Here is a 19189-nt window from a genome sequence, read left to right as displayed (position 1 = left end):
TACTCATTAGTAATCAGTGTGTATATGATTTCCTTCCTTCCTATGAAACCTACCTCATCCCTCTTGAACCCAACAAAGGTAGAGAACTACCCTAAGACATGCACCAATCAAGCTCAGATGATATTAAGTCTGTATAACTCAAAGGAATCAGTATGGAGGAGCTGAATCGATGTACAGCTTTAGAAGAACAGATTCAACATGCATAAGCAAATTCCACAGTTAACAAATTAATGGTACTTAATGGTGGATATTCTAGGCAAACTAAAACTGGAAAGGATGTAAAACAAATTCATCCACAGGATCATTCCATGTCTCAAAATGACAGCATGTGAAAGGAAAAGAAGTGATGCAATGCAGGAGAGAAAGCAGCAATAAAAATGGAATTCAAATACTTTGGATATAAGATTTTATTTTTGTTTAATATTGGTTACCATGACATATAAAGAGTACCTTAGCTACCATGATAAATGAAGAAAATCATTTCCAGAAATTATCATTTTCTACGTCGTAAACAGTATATTGTACTTTTACCAAGAACTGTCCAAGTTCCTTTGTCAACACGTTGTTTTGCAGACAGCATACTTCTGGTGGAAATATCAAGAAACTGGTGTGAAAGGTCCTTTGAAGAATTAGCAGAAGAAACAATATACAGGTTACACACCAAAACAACTGGAACCTTTTCCTAACTGTTCTCTGATTAATGAGATCATGACAGCCACATAGGTTGTGTAGGGAGACATTTTCTTTCTCCCGTGTCTTCTCTTCATTCCCTTTCTGCAGAGTAGTGAGTTGCAGGTCTTCTTCATTCTAATGGCAGGCCAGCCTCACAGTCTTCCTTGAGCATCATCAAGTCGTGCACTAGGCTGTGTTCTGTCCCATGGGTCACTTTCATGATATCATAAGCCTGAAAAGACAGACAGGTAATCCATCATTCTTTATTGCATGCCTCTCAACTGCTGCTCTGGCTGGAAAGTTCTGCTTTTTCTTTTAATTTTTCTTTTCTTTTGCGCATTTGCAACACTCTTCATCTGCAGATGTCCAAAAAGGAATATAGACACAGGTGGCCACACTAGAGGAGATTTGCCACGTTATCAGCAGCTACTCAGTGCAGGATGACAGGATGACACCAACAGGCCTTTAGAGCGGAGTCATGAAGATTTAGGAGCTGTGGAGAACATGGCCGTGGCACCTTCCATAAGCAGGTCCTGCTTCCAGAGAAGCTCATTTGTGAAGACAGCAGGGGCACCACAAAGTGCAAAGGAACTGAAGGAAAATAAAAACCTAAACCGATAGCAAGAGTAGCCCAAATCATGCGCTGATCTGCATGCAATGCTGCCCAAGGAACTGACTGTGGGAGCTAGAGCTATGCACCTGGTTTGGGCTATGTGTATGGGTTGATCAGAAAATGCATGCACACTAACCATGCAATCCTAACCATGTCTACTCAGAAGTAAGTCATATTGAATTTAGTGGGGCTTACTCCCAGGAAAAAGGAGTTTGGATTGCAGCCTAAGCTAAATATTACAATGTGTGCATACAGAAGTCATTACACAAAAGCTGTTTCCTCCACAGGATAAAACAATCATAGCAACTGTTGAGCACCGTAAGACCAGTGGCTTCTCTCATGATTTAAGGAACTGGTTTTATTATTATTATTTATTATTACTGTTCTGTACAAACAAATACGAGACAGGCCACGGTATCAGAAGCCACACAGTTGTCTTACCCAAGAATATAAAGCCTCATTAGATAATTGGTAAGAATGTGTCTCTGAATGCAAATAAAAGCCCAGCACATTCATTTGTGTCTAATTTGCATTGGGATTGGACAGGGTACCTAACATCAGCGTATGTAACAGTATGCAAATATGCTGCCGCACCGCTCAGTCATGATGAAAGGAGGAAGCAAACTCCATCATGCTGATGCTCTACAAAGCAAAAGGACAGAGTATTGAGGAAATCATTTCTGTTTCTCCTTTGTCCCTTGATTAAAATGAATGCCTGTTAGAGGCAGCAAAGGAAGGACAAATGCCTAGAAAGCCATACTCATTTTACTTTAATCACACATGCAGTTAATAATGCACAGGGCAAGCTGGAAAGAACCAGTTCAAATGACATATAGTCAGAAAGAGTTCAGCATCACTCTGGAGCAGAAGGGCTTTTTGCTCATGTTCCTTTGAGCTTTTCCCAGCAGGGGATTGATACAGATGGAATATATATTTCGGCTGACAAGTTGATATATTATTATAATCACTCAGAACCAACCTTCCTGTATCACGGGGTATAGTGGTAGCAGACTAGATCCCTTTCCATGTGCAGGGAGGTTATATGTGACTGCAATCTCTGACATCTCCCAGCTGCAGTCTGAAACAGTGCAGCTCAGGAAGGACTATGCCATTTCTCTTGTGCACTATTTAAATAACGAGCCGGTTTCAATTAACTGGACCCGGCAGTCGAAGCCCATGCAAGGACGTCTGCTAGCGCAATGGGGGTTCCCCACTCCCTCCCCCGAAAATGGCTTGGCGGAGGGTCAGGAGAATCTCCAAAACAGTGCAAGGAGGAAGGAGAGGCCTGTTCAGTGCCTAGATAAGAGGCGACCTGCAACTCTGTAAGCACACGGTCTTGAGTTCAACTGGATCCGTGATTTATTACAGAACTGAACACCATAAAATCCAACAACAATTCAAGTTCTAACCATTATCATGCATAAGCATTGCACTGGTTCAACTGAATTTCAGAATCCTCATTTGATCTAAGTCCTTAGCGAAGAAAGTCACACTAGTACTTAGGATACATTTACAAGCTTAAAAAGGTACAATTAGTGAAGTGCAGTAAGCAAGGCAGCTGTCAGAATGCTATACTGTGTATTCACAAATATGTGCTATGTACCTTATGGTTACCAGATTTTTTTCAATGAATCCGGGGACCCTTTTTTTTGAAGCTGAGTAGCAACAAGGTGGGGATGGTGAGGCAAAAGACCCTGGGCCCAAGCACGCATGCATATTGTATAAAGGTGCAAAGCCCTTCTTTTGCACCCTGTGAAACATAAATGCGCAGAGTTTTTTTAAAAACTGGGCAACTGTGTCTCCCGAGCCTTCCCTGATCTCCTTCCCCCTTCGTTCTGACAGATCAGGGGAGGCTCGGGAGTCATGGGTGGGCGGCAATTGCCCAGGAGGGGCCAGCCTGTTAGCGCAGTTGGCTCTGGCTGGCTTCAGGAGCTGCTCGCTGCCGTGGCGCAGGAAAAATGGCGGGCGCCACCGCAGCGAGCAGCTCCTGAAGCCAGCCGGAGCCAGCTGCGCTACCAGGCTGGCTCCGGGCTGATGAGGCTGCCGCTGCCACGTTTCCCTCAGACAGATTTGCAAATCTGGGGACATTCCGGGGACAGATTTGCAAATCTGGGGACTGTCCCCGGGAACCGGGGACATCTGGTAACACTTTGTGACTTGTACTTTGTGACTCTATCACAAACTCATGACGAGAAACTCCAAATAAGGCAGCTGCTGGCTGAATTAAGCATAGGAATAGCAAGCAATTGAGCTCATGTGGAATAGCACACTATTACCGTAACAGAATGTGTGGAGAGAGGGTGTGTGTGTGTGTAAAGCTGTAATATTTTTCCCTAGGTGCTGTAAATATTCTTATTTGGGCTACCTTTAAAGCTCAGGATTAAGGTGATAATTTTAATTTACTATATTGTATTAATATATAGGAAGGTATTTTGTTCAATGGGGATAACAGAGTGTTGCTACTTCTTAGAATGAGGTGGGTCACAGATTTAACAAATATGAAGTGATCACAATGCAAGAATGCACATACCATGTCCACAAAGCAGAAGTACTAAATGTTCCACTCCAAATATAATGAACATTTGTGCATTTGAGACAGATTTTAATCCTGAATCTGCCAGCAAACTATTAACAATTCTAAAAGGAAGTCTGTTAAGGTTTCTTATTTCTTTTTAAAAAATCAAATATCATAACACCCCCCATTAAAAACAAAAATTATCCTAAAATCCATTTTGCACTTGATTCAATTAGAATCTCTCTGGCAAATTGACAATATAAAATGCAGTACAGCCACCACTGTCTTCCACTCACAGTGACTTTTAAAAGACATTGTTAATTAAAAACTTGCCAGAATTCACGGGGCATTTGCTTTCCAACTCAGACTGCCAGCTGAAAATCAGGTGTTATTGTCAATGGCAGCATTTGAACATGACGTTTGTCAAAAATCAAATGTTAGACGTGAACTGCTACTGACACCAGCCTGCCGATTTAAGATTTTGGTCCCCCTCTGCCGTTTTTATGTTAAAATCCTAATCTAAAAGTTTCAGATCGATATAGTACCCCTTCCTTGTCTAGGATTACCGACACATAGATGTGTTTTCACCTACTCCTTAGTCTGTATTCCCTACGCAGCTAGGCAGAACATAATCAATATTTTAAAGGGAGCATGAGAAGCAGACTAAGGCACTGAAATACTCTTTCATTCGTCCATCTTAATAGCTGCTTGCCACTCAAGGTTAGGGGTGATTAATGATACCCCCCAGCTACTCAACAGTAATTACCAACAACTGATATTAAAGGAAGTCACCCCTGGAAACTAGGTAAGTAGCAATGACCCATCACCTCACTGCGCAGCTATTGCCTACGGTACCAGTGTGGATAAAAGGAAATGCGGAGGTGGGGTGGGTGGAAAACGACTGGTGGTTAATATTTCAGCAGCGGGGGTGAGCTGGGAGGGTGAGGAAAATGGCAGCAGTTAGAGAGCGAAGGAAAGGGGAAAGGGTAGAAGCAGAGCGAGCAAAACTAACCTCCTTCAAGGTTTCCAGGGCCTGAGGAAACAAGTCGTGACTGCACTGGAGTTTGGCCACTCTCATCATCTGGACGGCCCTCAAAGGATGGAAGCCAGAATAATAAACCCTAGAAGCGTGGAAGGGAGAAAAATCATCATAGCATCTTTGTCAGCTCTCACCTTCACAGTTCCTGCCTCAGCGGAGAGCTATTAGAGTGGGCCTGCAAAGCCATTGTGAATGTTAATAAGGTATTCAGAGAAAATTAGCTACACGGCGAAGAAGTGTGGAATACTGAGGGGAATTAACAAATTATTATTTTTCCTGTCCCTGCAGAATGACTTTTACATTATCCTGTTAGAAAGTGACAGGGGTGGGAGCAGTTTGCACACCTCAGTTCGGCAGCACAATAGCTCTCTCTATGCTTCGTGTTAAACAAAGAGGCTTTCTATCACAGCAGTGCTGAGACAGTTTCATTTCCATGGGAGGTTTTTCAATGTGGAGACAGGGTCTGTATTCCGAATCTTCACAGAGACTGGGGGAAGAGTCCATGCGGGACAGCAGGATGCAGAATACACAACTGTGAAACGTATTCACAACTTCAATTCTGAGGGCTTCCATTTCCCTAGCCACACAATAAAATACAATATGTGTCTGCAAAAATGGCCAAGGGGCTTGCAATACCTAAAATGCCCAGCACAAGCAAATTGATCCTCAAAAACATAGTGGCTAAGAATGTGAGCCAGTTAAATCCCCAGGTCAAATCCTTCCTCAGCCACAAACTCAGTAATTGGCTCCAGAAAATATACTATTTCTTGGGAGCATTAATACTGGCCAACCTTACAGGAGCATTGTGAGGATTCCTGAAATAATGAACACTGTAAAGATAATAGACATCTAGTCAACAATTGTAGTAGCAGCTACAGTGTTGGTGTGAAATAGCCACCTTTATTCATTTTCTGGATACTTCTCAACACATGTTTAGAAAGCAGCAACTGAAAAAGCCATTTTATATAGACCTACATGCCTGTCAGAATCTCTTGACTATGGGATTTCATTCTACGGCAACGTTCCAAACAAACCTGAGCACCTTTTGCTTTACTAGCATACAGGATGGATCTATCCTGATAACAGTTTATGCTTTCTTTCCCACTAATCTGATGGGACCAGTACTCCCTATTAACTGCACTGCCATTATTCCTGATTTACATTCATACACAGAGATGAAGACAGAGTTAGGCTGCTTGTTTGTAGCACAAGGAACACATGTAATGCCCTGGTGTCACTAATTACTTGCAATATTATGTACTGGAAATGTCAGTGTTTTAAAGGCAATCACTCTGCAGCTGCAAGATTTATACAGTGGTGTAAACTATTCAGGATCAGGGTCGTTCAGCAAAGGAAAACAACCCATTTGATCAAACATTTATCAATTCTTGCTGGCAGTTCTTCATGCTATTTACAAAAATAATCTTGTAGTGTAGCTACGGCAGCAGGAAGAAACTTAGATACAACCCCAAATGGTGCAAGGGCTTTTCTTTTTTCTTTTTTCCTTTGGGGGTGTGCTAATTTTGAAAATTATATATCTCAAAGAAACAAACACATAACGTAATACAAAACAAAAATAACATAGGATCAGCACAGCCATCTGCATATTATTTATTGAAATTATGCACCAGCCTTCCTCCCCAAGGAGCCCATGATAGCAAAAAGTTGAATAAGCAAGAGGATATGTTGGAAAATATAGGGAGGTGAGCTGGGTTAGATAGTTAAAGGGGAAACTATCATTTTGCTTTGTAAGAGATCAGCACGTTGTTGGTTTGAAAGCAGCTGCTTACTCCACTGGCTCCTAAAAGAAGAAACAGGTGTATTGGTCTGGCACCTGTATGCATGCATCATTATTATCAATAAACGAAATAAAATCTTGCCAGTTTGTGCAGAATGAGTCTGTAGTTTTATTATCTCTCAGAGTTCTTAGATAGCATGTTAATTTTTACATTATGGCAAAGCTCCAGAACTTTTCATACCATAGTTAGATGAATAGTCCAGCTGTGTTTTTCCAGCACAGGGTGATAATAAACTATGGTCCAACCAGAATGTGCCATATTAAGTCACTGGAGGGAGCACCCCATTTCCCCACAAGAAACGGCACCAACCCTTTTCTATGAAACTAAATAGTAACCATTTGCAAATGGCCCAGGGGTTGATCTACCTTTTCGGTTAAGTACTCACCATGAGGTGGTTTCCCCTCTATATTTACTAGTAAAAATGCTCCAATGAGTGAAACACATGCAACATGGTAAGATCATGTCAACACCTTTTTCAGAGATCCTTGCTTTCTAGCTTTCGCATGGTGTGATACTTGGCAATTTTATCATACGGGAGACCTCTCGGCACTTTGGGCTGGTCTGCACATGTGTGGCCATCACCTGGCAACTGCAACATTAAGTACTGACTTGCATGTGCCAGTGACCCACCATAGAGCAATCACTGCATACACAAATTGTATACCATCTTGTGGGCCCACTGGATGGAAAGGTAGAAGGGGGTGATTAATAAATGAACAAAATTACTCTGCAGTAGATTCAGTTCACATATTCAGTCACAAATCATAATGTGTTGAGGAACCAAGTAATAACACATCAAGAAATTTAAAGAGATAAATATCTGCTTTGCATACAGAAGGTTCCAGGCTCAATCACTGGCACTGCCAGGTAGAACTGGGAAAGAACCCAGTCTAGAATCTTGTAGCTGCTGGTGGTCATTGGAGACAACACTGACCTAGATGGACCAATGGTCTGACTCAGTGAATGGCAGCTTCCTATGTTCCTAAATGTATATGAACTAGCCTTTTATACCGAGGTGCAAAGCAGACTGTCCTATCATTGCGCCACGTGTTCACTGACTGAGAACAGGACTGTGCCCTGCCTGCCCTTCGTTCCAGCTTCCATCAGCCACAGCCAACATGGCCAGTCGTCATAGATAATAAGATGTGGTGCAACAAGGCCTGGAGGTTCCCCATTTCTGTACACCCCCATTCAATATCTCAATTCCATTAGCATTCCAATGCCTCAAAGAAACGGAAAGGCTGACTGAGTGAACTGCCCTCCAGCTTCCTGAGCAAGAAGGCACCAGAGCTAATGTGGGGAAGAGGAAGAAATCAGCACAGAACTGTGGGCTCTTTCACTAGCAGTGGAGATTGGCCCTTTGCCCACTTTTGCCTGGCCACTACCTCCAATGGGTTACTACCACCGAGGCAGTAAATTCACCCTGTAGAGTCCCCTTTTACTCCCACAAGGGTTCCATTTAGACTTAATGGAATAACTGCATCCAATTCCTAAGGTAATCAGAGTTTGTGAAGATTTAGGATTATGGTACATGATACCAGAGGAAGCAGTAAGTAATTAAGCAATGCCAGGCAGACAACCAAAACCACTCACAGCCATAAACTAAAGAGAGAGGAAATTTAAGAGGTGGAGGTAAAGGAAGCGAGCGTGAAACTGAGAGCACTGAGTGCATAAATATTTACAAAGCTGTTTTATTGGGCTGATTTATGTACTGGTCTTATGCATGTGTTTAGTTGCTTTTCACAAGCTTTAAAGCTGACATATAAAATAGCTGTTTAGTATCATTTTCTGTAATAAATCTGTTAAATTATTGGAGCATCTTCTGTGTAAGCACATTTGCCGGACCACCTTCCTGAGGAAAAGTGCACAATGTAAATATTTTGGAAGATATTTGAGGGGAAATGTGCTAAGGTTTGGTTCCGTTTAACTTCATGTATCCTATTGGAAACAGCAAACAAACCAGAAAATACTTTTAGCACCTCAATTAAGTCAACATACTAAATGAGTTACCAATATGAGCTCCAGGAAGGCTAGAACCTCAATCCAGGAGGTGCTTAAACCATTTAGAGGAGCACAAGCATGACTGGCCCCAGAGGACAATTGAGTAAGGCTGTTACATGGAACCAATTCTATTAAGGGTTCCTGTCACCAACCAAAGTTCAACCATCATCCTGGTTCTCACTTGGCACAGGGCCTAGCTAGGCTGCCATCTCTAATTTCTCTGGATCTCATGCCAAGGGAAAATGTACCTATAACCTTACCAGCTTGTGACAATACAAGGTTCTTTACATTTGTAGACACGTCGGTTCAGAGGCGGCATGCACTAGCTTGAACCTTAAGCAAGGTAAGAACACCATGTGGATATGTAAAAAGGTACATTAAAATGCTGCTCTTCAGTTAAGTAACTTCCTTCTCATTGATGCTACCCAGAACCATATCCTGTGCAAAATAAAGCCATTCAATGCGAGCAAACATTTGGAGGATCAGATAGGATGGGGTCATTTATTTCAATGTTATTTAAATTTCTTTTACATTCTTCCTATGTCCATTTGAGCTCAGATATTATTGTTATAGTTTACTATTGAGCTGGTAAGGTGGGAAGATTCAGACATTGTATTTTATGTGTCCTTCCATACCCATTCTGGTTTAATTTTGAAATTAATCTTTACAGCCCAGATGTCTCCAGGCCTGAACTATTTGCCAAGGGTTCAAGGCATCAGGCTCTTCCATGGCACCAGGTTAGTGAAATGAGCCCGCAGCCCTGGAAACGGATGCACATGATGACAACACCTTCTGAGAATGCAGAGAATCATGGGGAATGTAGTTCCCATTGTTCTCAGTATTCCAGGGTGCTGCTGAGAATTGCAGTATTCTGGCAGGAGTTTTAAGAGAAAGCAGTTGCTATGTTTGACTTCCCCGACATTCGGCCTTCTGCTATCATTCGTAGTGCAATTTCCTTTTGAGCTAGGAAACCCAGTAAGCCCAGTTTAGCATTGTCTACATTGAGGCCAGTAACTCAACATATCGCAGAAAAATACATTTCACAGGCATTGGTGGGGGAAAGGATCTATACTTCCAATGTTTGTGGACCTTATCATTTCATTTTAAATGAAGAAACAGGATTGCATATTTGCCGTGATAATCTCTTGTGACAATCAAAATTACTAGCTGGTTTATTGCTCTGGGAAGAAACGGTTCATTTACTTGGTTTGAAATGCACCTGTCATTCATTTCCTTGAGCATCCTGTGTGTTTTCACATTATAAAAGGGTATAAAAAGGAGAGGACTGGTGCTTTCTAGATATGTAACACAATCTTTTAAAATCATACATCTGAGAGAACTTCTCTTTTCTTTGCTTTCCAAGTCAGTTGTTTAGAGCTTTTTTATCCTCTCATGAGCTTAGATTAAAGCTTAGTACAGGGCAAAGAAAATGACGAACATTTCCAATTCCTCACAATTTAAAATAGGTTAATTGATGTTCTCCGTAAACCCATTTGCAAAGCAACATTTGTGCCTCCACCTTCAGCCTGATGGAATTTCAAACACACACGATTTGTAAGCCTTGTGAGTTTATAATGGAAGAAAATGCTTGTTAGAAGATTCCAGAGTCACCGAAGCTGCGAAGGTTTTGATACAGTCCATAATACTACACCTCACTAAAAGTTAAGAATACACAAAAGAAGAAGTACGGTACACAGCAGGGTATTTCCTCACCCCCCATGCCCCCCATTATGGTGAAGGGTACCAGACTTCTGGAATAATGTTGGGTGGATGGAGTATAATAATGCCAAAATCAATTTAGAAAGAAGTAGATTCTGCTCCAGTTAATGGGATTATTCTTGGGAAATGATGTGGCAATTTTGTTCCTATTATCAATTTGTGTTCCACCCTAGAATAACATTCTTTCTCCTCTGACTGAGCCCTTGAGTCAGTTCATGGAATCTTCCTGCCTGCTCTGTTTCAAATGTGGTTGATTGCACACACACCACCCCTCACAAACATAATGTTTTATCTGTCAATTTATCAGAAGCTGTTTGAAAAAATGACAAGTAAATTACATTAAGGTGAGACACAAAGTAAGTAAGGGCGAGATGCCCATAGTTGCTGAATTACACGAAGGTCATGGTGGGTGGGGTTTTTTGATGATTTGTGTAACTACCCTTCTTGAAGGCTGCAGTAGCTATAGGGTTTCCAATTCCAAGTGCTGGTTTTAATCTATAAAGCCTTAAACTGCTCAGTACCGCAATACCTCAAGGACCACCTCTTCCCATATGAACTGACCCGGACTCTGTGATCATCACTATTTGTATACAGTGGTACCTCAGGTTAAGTACTTAATTTATTCCGGAGGTCCGTACTTAATCTGTTCTTAACCTGAAGCACCACTTTAGCTAATGGGGCCTCCTGCTGCTCCCGCGCCACTGGAGCCCGATTTCTGTTCTCATCCTGAAGCAAAGTTCTTAACCTGAAGCACTATTTCTGGGTTAGCGGAGTCTTTAACCTGAAGTGTATGTAACCTGAAGCGTATGTTACCTGAGGTACCACTGTACTTCCTCCACAAGAGGTCTGGAGGGTGGCAACATGGACTTTTCTGCAGTGACTCCCTGTTTGTGAATGTTCTCCCCAGAGAGGTTCATCTGGCACCTTCATTATACTTCTTTACGCACCAGGTGAAAATGTTCTTCTTCAACTGGGTCTTTGGCTGATTAACAGTCTGTGTACTTTAACATGTGTTTGGTTTATTTTGTTTTTGTTCTTGTCTTTATTAAGTACTTTGTTGTTTTATTCTGTATTTTATGTTGTGAACTGCCCTGAGATCTTCAGTTGAAGTGCAGTATACAAATTTAATAAAGCATCATAATCGCCATGCAGGTCAAGGGATAGAGCCGTATTAAACTCATATATACCACTTCAACACATTCTCATTAGAATACCAGATATAGCACATATTGCCATAAATATTATTGCCATTCTGGTTTCATAGGCTTAGGCAGAGTTCAACACAACAACTAATATTACAAGAGCAGATGGACACCAAGATGCAAACAGAAACTGTGGAATCTTACACGGTGGCAGACCAGGTCACATTACTGCCACGCTAGATCTACTTAAATAAGTCCACCAAACTCAATTACTTATGAGTAAACTTCTATAGGTTTACACTGTGACCCTAGATTGGAGAATGCCAGTTTAAAATAGCATCTGATCCAGAGGGAAAGCCAAATTAAAAACAAAACAAAGCAAAACAAGGAAGAGGTAAAGGTGGAAAAGATGTATGCTAGCTTACAGTGTAATTTTGTGACAATAACCTTGGCCTTCATTATCTTCTGACAGCAAATCAATGACTGGCTGCTGCTACAAGACGACCATGTTGAACTCTTAAGTGGTTTGTATTCCTTCAAAGTGCAATTACAAGACCAGCATTAGGCATAGACAGGGCAGACCCTTCTCAGCGTGGTCCATGCACATAACCTTGGAAGGAGGCTCCTATGTAGCATTTCCCTTTGTTTCTTAAATGAGTGATTGACACAGCTAGGCCTAAGATGCCATGATCTGTCAGACCCTAAATACAGATGGGAAAGTAAGAGACTTTATCCCCCTGAACATAGTCTACAATGCAAAGCAAAAAGTGGATAAAATCAGCTGCAAAGGTACTTGAACTAGGATCAATTTGTACAGATTAGATTAAAACTACACACTGAACACTGGGGCACAATAGTTAGCATCCCTAAATTCTTAGTGGTAGGAATGAGTTGTAGATACGGTTGCATTTCTCTTGTACATTCCAAAATAAAGCTATTGAGTCTGAATTCCTGCAGAATCATGGGTACAATGAAGCCAAAATATTACCCTGTGTTTGTTCTCTGCCAATTAAGTCTGGAATACTTCTTATCTCTAGATCTTGAATGGACACTGAAATTTTATTTAAAAGGCAATTCCCATGCGCAGAGCAAATAATTTCCTTTCCAATAGAATTCTTCCTTGTTTGATCAGTCTGATAACCACAAATTTATTCATTAATCTTATTTTGAGTTTCATTAAACAATTCTGTAATCTCATAAATACTAAAAATGGTACATTTCTCTTCTTGAGCTAGTCTTTCTGAGCCATATATAATAGGTTTAGCTCAGCTACATTATTAGCTCATTCCCGTAGCACATAAACTACAGGTCACAATTCTTTCTATACCTGATCTATTCTTGTCCCGAACTGAGGCAGCCATCCTAGTGCCATTTACCTGAGAATAAGAACCACTGAATTCAGTAGCACTTAGCAGTATCTATGGGTGATTTGTCTTTAAATCAGATTTTTAAACATAGTTTTAGGCCATTTCCACTATGGTGCATTGCATGTTTGCAACAGGTCAGGTCCCAATATTCAAATTGGGGAGGGGGAGGGAAGGATATCTACCCTGTCTCAGTGGAAAGTATTTTGAATCATACCAGTACTGGTTTATCACTAAAGCTGTGTTCTGTTTTTATTTCACATTTGGTGAGCTACATACTTCTGCCTACATTACAGGAACAAATATAATTTATAGGTGTGTCATGTCATTGAAGTAGATGGTCATATGCAGACTCTAAGAGGACCTATTGGGATATATTAATTATAACAAAGCCTTAAGTAGACTGTAATCTCTTTGGCATGAGAAGCCCATCAAGTTGCAAAATATTTTGCAAGGTACAGCTGCTGACAGCTCTGATTCTATCAAAAATTCATTGCATGCCCTATCAGGAAAGAAGAGGAAAAAACATTTACTCCTTTCCATTTTGCACAAAAATCAAACAAAATGGAAAAATATTAAATTACCTCTCTTCTCCAAATCAAGTCACAGAATAGCAGTAAGGGAGCAGAGGTTGTCTATGCAGACGTTTTGATGTTCTGCCAAGCTGAAGCTATAATATAATTTGCTCAAAGGAAAAGTCAGGAAAATTGCTTTTCGTCTACTGTTGTGCTGTTTTTGCAATCTGCTCTTCTATATTCATTACTTTACATGCTTGCCAGGCTGTGCAGCTTGGCTGACTTGTCATTTGTGGGCATCTCTGTGCTCATCCCTTTGACTCTGAATGCTTAACACAGAAGAGAAAGTGCTATTACAGTTAAATTTGTGAACAAGATGAAAACTGTACATCTTGATTCCTGAATAAGTTAACACTGCTTGTAGGATGAAGCTTCTTTAGGCACCATCACCCAACCAGAATCAGTCAACTGTCCACCTCGCCTCCCTGTTGTTGGTTTTTTTAAACACATTTTCTACAGAGGTGAACATAAATACATCAACACAGAGTTCTTAAAGACCGGGAAATATATTGTAGTGTCAGCTTTTGAAGACTAGAATCTGCTTTATTAGGTGTAGCAGGCTTAAATCTGATGAAGGGAGATTTTGCCTATGAAAGCTCATAAATAAACTAGTCTTTAAGTCGTTGCAGAATTCTTTGTCATTTTTGCTGCAACAGACTTAGGTAGCTACTTTTCTGATGATCAAACAGAAAGAGAGTTTGTGTTCCTGAACTGAATAGAATCTTTCAAATCCTGCACAGCAGCCTGTACAGTACATCTGGCCAACTGAAGAGGAGAACAGTATCAGAGTTGCAAAAGAATAAAGAATGTAATGGTCAAAATTACATCATCATCATTATTATTATTTGCATTTATACCCCAGCTATTCCTCCAAGGAGCTCCGCATTTACCGCCCACAAATAACCCTTTGAGGTGGGCTGGGGTGAGAGACAGCGACCCAGTGTCCAAGTTGACCCAGTGAGCTTCACGGCTGAGCTAGGCCTACCATGCCTCTGAAATGTTGTACTTTGTACTGGATTTTAGGCAAGTCTCAAACTTACTTTTTTGGTGTTTTTGTAAAAGAAAGCTCAACAATTTTGGGGGTTTCTTTTTTAAAAAAGCTCAACTTTTGGGGTGTCCTGGTTTTTACTTTTTGAAAGATGGCAACCTAGGCTGAGCACTGACTTGAACCTGGGTCTCCCAGGTCCTAGTCCAACACTCTATCCACTACACCAAGCTGGAATTACTTCAGAGAGTGAGTGCTATCAGATCTTGAAATCAGTCTGAGAATATTTTGCACCATTCGTTTGTGTCAATATTTTAAATTGTAAACCACCATTGGTGCTTCAGTATAAAGGTATTACAGTGGTACCTCGGGTTAAGAACTTAATTTGTTCTGGAGGTCTGTTCTTAACCTGAAACTGTTCTTAACCTGAGGTACCACTTTAGCTAATGGGGCCTCCCACTGCCGCTGACACACCATCGCCATGCGATTTCTGTTCTCATCCTGAAGCAAAGTTCTTAACCCAAGGTACTATTTCTGGGCTAGTGGAGTCTGTAACCTGGAGCGTCTGTAACCGGAGGTAACCATTGTCTATAAATGCAACAAACAGTATAATATAGCCATTTCTGGATTAATTGAATAAAACTGGTTTTCAAAACTAAATTTTGCCCTCACCATAACTCGAAGTAAGGAGAAGAATAAAGTGTTGCCTTGCAAGTTAAGAGCAACCAGGTCACTGTTCAAATGGCCAGTGCTGGATCTGGCTTTAGCTGCAGAAGCACATGCTCCTTTGAGTGTTCCTGTAATTACCGGAAATATAGGACACCTCCATTGTCTACTTCAGTATTTGACAGTAGACTTCTTCCTCCCCTTGCTTTCACCTAGATACACATAATGCCATACTTTTCACTATGGAACTGGCTGGGGGGGGGGGAGACCCTCCTTATTAGTGCTCTAATTCACTTTTCTTCCGCCTTCTCTCTTTTATTCTGGGAATTATCTAGAATCTAATTGCTTTTTATAGTCTCTGGGCCCTGCCAGTTGTTTGAATATAGTCTACATTTCTAGAGAAATCAGTGTACTTGCTTAGGTTATAACCATGGTCAAAGCAACTTGGTACCACAGTTGTTGTTTTTTTACTATGGTGTGTTTCCAATGGAAAACTGAAACATACTTTCAGTATAAACAAGAAATTACTGATCTACTGTAAAATAAGGTGATAGTTAAAAACAACCTAATACAGTGGTACCTCATGTTACATACGCTTCAGGTTACATACACTTCAGGTTAAAGACTCTGCTAACCCAGAAATAGTGCTTCAGGTTAAGAACTTTGCTTCAGGATGAGAACAGAAATCGGGCTCCAGCATTGCGGCAGCAGCAGGAGGCCCAATTAGCTAAAGTGGTGCTTCAGGTTAAGAACAGTTTCAGGTTAAGTATGGTTAAGTAGGGTACCACTGTATCATGACCAGATACTAACTTACATTTTTATCTTTATTCTAATAGTTATGGCACATTTTTCACCTTCATTTCTATCCGTATTTATTGCTAATATTACAATAAATGAAAAATCTGCTAATACGAAAGAAACAAATCTGTCAAGAATACCACCGTCCTAAAAGATGTTTTGCTGGCTCAAGCACTCACAGGAGGGATCGTGCAGCAACTGTCAAAAAGGTGGCAGAGGCACAATGTGTGGATCACATGTTGCTTCACTGCAGCCTCAAGATACACTAACAAGAATCCTGTGGCACTTTAATGATCCACAGATTTATTGTAGCATGTGCAGCTGTGGGCTACAAACATCTGGCCAAGTGGGCTCCAGTCAAAAATGTACGTTACAGCCAATCTGTAACTCACTATATTGACTACCCCACTGGAATCTGTCTGAAAACATTCCAGGCCCAAGAAACTCTTTGAGTCGTTTGCACACTTGGGCCAGTCTTGGTTTTCAATGGATTCATTTAGCTTCCAACTTTCTGCCTGCAGTGTGAAGATTGACATCATGCGTATACACCAGAGCTATCTGTTTGCTTTTCACATTTGTCGTTAGCCATTCCTCCAAGGAGTTCAGCACAGACAATACGGGGCTCTCTCCTTCAAACCTCACAGAAACCTTGTGGGTTCAGTTCAGCTGAGATGCAGGAACTTGCCCAAGACCACCCTGTAAGCTTCATAATCAAGGAGGGGGGGAATTTGCTGTGTGGTCCTCAACACTGAAACCCTAGACTCTTCCTGCTGAACTGTACAGGCTCTGTTGTGTTTCTGCATGGCATGCGGAAACTTTGCAATAATTCAAAAGGCGAGAAAACATAGCACAGTTACAGTTATTTACGTGGAAACCCATGTCTCAGCTGAGCATGTGTATATCGGCTAACAAATATTTTGGTCCGCAAACAACTTCCAATCAAGATGTCTGTAACTGTAAGGCCCAACTGTTTATGAGATCGACTGCTGATATTAGTATTACCGTGCTATATAATGATCTCTTTTATTTTCAACACTACCTTTAAATAACCTTTACAAAAAAACAGCATTGATATTAATTTATGCACCCTCAATGAACTGTATGGCACAGGGCTCTTTTAGCACTTCCATATTCTCATATCAGAGATGTTTTAGACTCATTTAGGTGGCTCCAATTTTGAGGATGTGCCAGTCCCTCAAGGTACATTTGCTCTGATCCTCCAAGGGGTTGAAAAGGATCATTGCAGGGAAAACACAGATTGTTGAGACCTCACAGTGTGCTTCCATAGGTGAGGATGGAGGTGTACTATAGGAGGAAAGATACTGTCTTTTATCTGGGAAACTTCCTGTGTTCTTTGTTGTCTGCTGCTATACAAACTGGGATCGCATGTAGCTGGTTAGTTTTAACCATGCCAGCCCCTCAAATTTCTTGGCATTCCAGCTTTTGCCACTTGTGAGCTGCTGATATCTGGCCCTCTCTCCCTCCCTCTGCCTCTCCTATTATCTCTACTGAGAGTATATCCTCGCCCTCCCTATTTTCCTTGTTGCTTCCAGCTCATCCTTTGCCTCCTTTACTGCATCCCCCCTGCTGTTCAGCATGTGCAGCTTGACAGAGTGAGGCTGGAAAAATGTTCAGTTTCTGATCGGAGATTTTTCTCCAATTTAATCTTGAACCTCACACACAAACAGCACAGGGCAGCAAGGCAGAAAAACAGTATGCTCATGCATACCATACCGATCCCCTTCAGCCACTGCTGGAGGGATGCTTGTAACTAGAATGGCTGCAAGAGTTAAAAGATTTGAATGAAAACCAGGACAGCAGATGATGCATGCCTCAGTGCTGGAAGGTTCCTGGAAAGTGTTCAGCCTTCTGATTGATATCAGCAATCTAACCGCGATGCCTTGGCTCACAATCCTAACCCTGATATTAGCAGCCACTTTTTATGCATATCCTTGCATTGTAGAATGCACGAGAGAGAAAGCTTTTTATTTTTTTAAAAAATTGTACTATCTGATTTATTCATCTAAACAGATTTTACTGCTTCCTCCTTAAGCAGTTTTAAAGAAGAGTAAAAGAGACTATGAAGCATACAGGTATGATCGAAACAGCTGGTGGATGCAAAAAAAGTGGTGTTTTTTTTTATAAAAAGGCTTAATCAGTCGCCATTCCAACACATAGATGGATTGTTCAAAAATGCAAAGGTTTTATGGCATTTAGCACATGCAACTCCTACTTCATGCATCATATAAGGAATCTCAGATTAAGCTTCTTATCTGCTAAGTATGTAAAATTACAAGGATACCTAGAACAATTAAAAAGAAGCAAATATAGCAATTGGAATGGTGGGCAGGCAGCAAAGCTTATATTCTGCTTTCCTATCACATGACAAAAGTAGTAAAAATTAGTTACTGGTCTACTTCTTTAGCATATCTTGCACTGTCAATTTTAACATATTGAGTGAACCAACTTATTTAGCATCATTAATACCAGTAGCTAATTGTAGCAGGTTTCTCTCAAAGAAGAAGGCAGGTTATCCAAGCTTCAGTCTAGATTTTTTCAAGCCAGACTACGAAGCTTTGGTAATTGCAACAATTCAGTACTGAGACAACTTGCTCCTTCCTGCTCCAAGCAACAAAACTGCTGCCCATGGTCCTGAAACCCTTCTTCCTGTACTCTGCCCCAGAACCCAATCCTTTCCAGGTTCTGCTTCAGCAGTCCTATTGGGCTTGGGCTGTCCTATTCCTTCTCCCATCCTTTTGTTTTGTCTGTTGTCTCTTTGTGTCAACAGTTATAAGTATGATTCAAATAGTGACATCACATCCTTTGCATTACATAGTTTTAGGGGATGATGATGACAGAAATATGTGTGTGTGTGTCATGTTTTCAATGGTACACAAATATATCCCATGTCTAATTCCAGCCTTGAGTTGTTTAGGAATCAAGAAAAGCCAACTAGTGCCTGAAATCTGCTAAAGAAAGTTCCCTTGATGATCCTTCTAACAGTCACTGCTTCTTTGAAATAATAGAGCATTACCCAGCTCTCTGTGTCTTTTGTAGCCCTAGAACAGAGGTAGGAAATCTCCAGCTCGCAAGCCAGTGGTAGTTCTACTTTGGTCTGTGGGGCCATTTTTGTTAAACTACATCCACCTGTCAATCAGGTGACATCACACTGATAGGTGGGTTCAATGGGTGCAGCTGATCCTTACAAAAAATCAGGACTGAACCTCCTGCCCCCGCAGTTGATAAGTGGGGAGTTCAGTCCTGGTTAGTCTCTATTTCCCACCACAACTATTGGTCAACC

General features: G+C 41.1%; 1 protein-coding gene across 4 annotated transcripts in view; it reads right to left on the bottom strand.

Moving 5' to 3' along the window:
* The window catches only part of SMYD3 (SET and MYND domain containing 3), a gene marked incomplete at its 5' end in the record, with an annotated part of 376460 nt that overhangs the window by 9750 nt on the left and 347521 nt on the right, over nucleotides 1-19189 (bottom strand). For 2 of the 4 annotated variants that reach the window (XM_081905838.1, XM_081905839.1), the window contains 2 exons: nucleotides 390-904; nucleotides 4813-4921. In XM_081905838.1, coding sequence (XP_081761964.1) covers nucleotides 803-904; nucleotides 4813-4921 — 211 coding nt within the window. In that variant the 3' untranslated portion in view covers nucleotides 390-802. Of the gene's footprint in view, nucleotides 1-389; nucleotides 905-4812; nucleotides 4922-19189 lie in introns of those variants that run through there. The other 2 variants (XR_014166902.1, XR_014166903.1) reach the window with 1 other exon arrangement.

Source organism: Podarcis melisellensis (genome assembly GCF_964234715.1).
Source record: "Podarcis melisellensis genome assembly, chromosome: 3".
Classification (NCBI taxonomy): Eukaryota; Metazoa; Chordata; class Lepidosauria; order Squamata; family Lacertidae; genus Podarcis; species Podarcis melisellensis.
The sequence above is the reverse complement of the archived record's forward strand: the minus strand, read 5'-3'. Positions and strand labels throughout refer to the sequence as shown.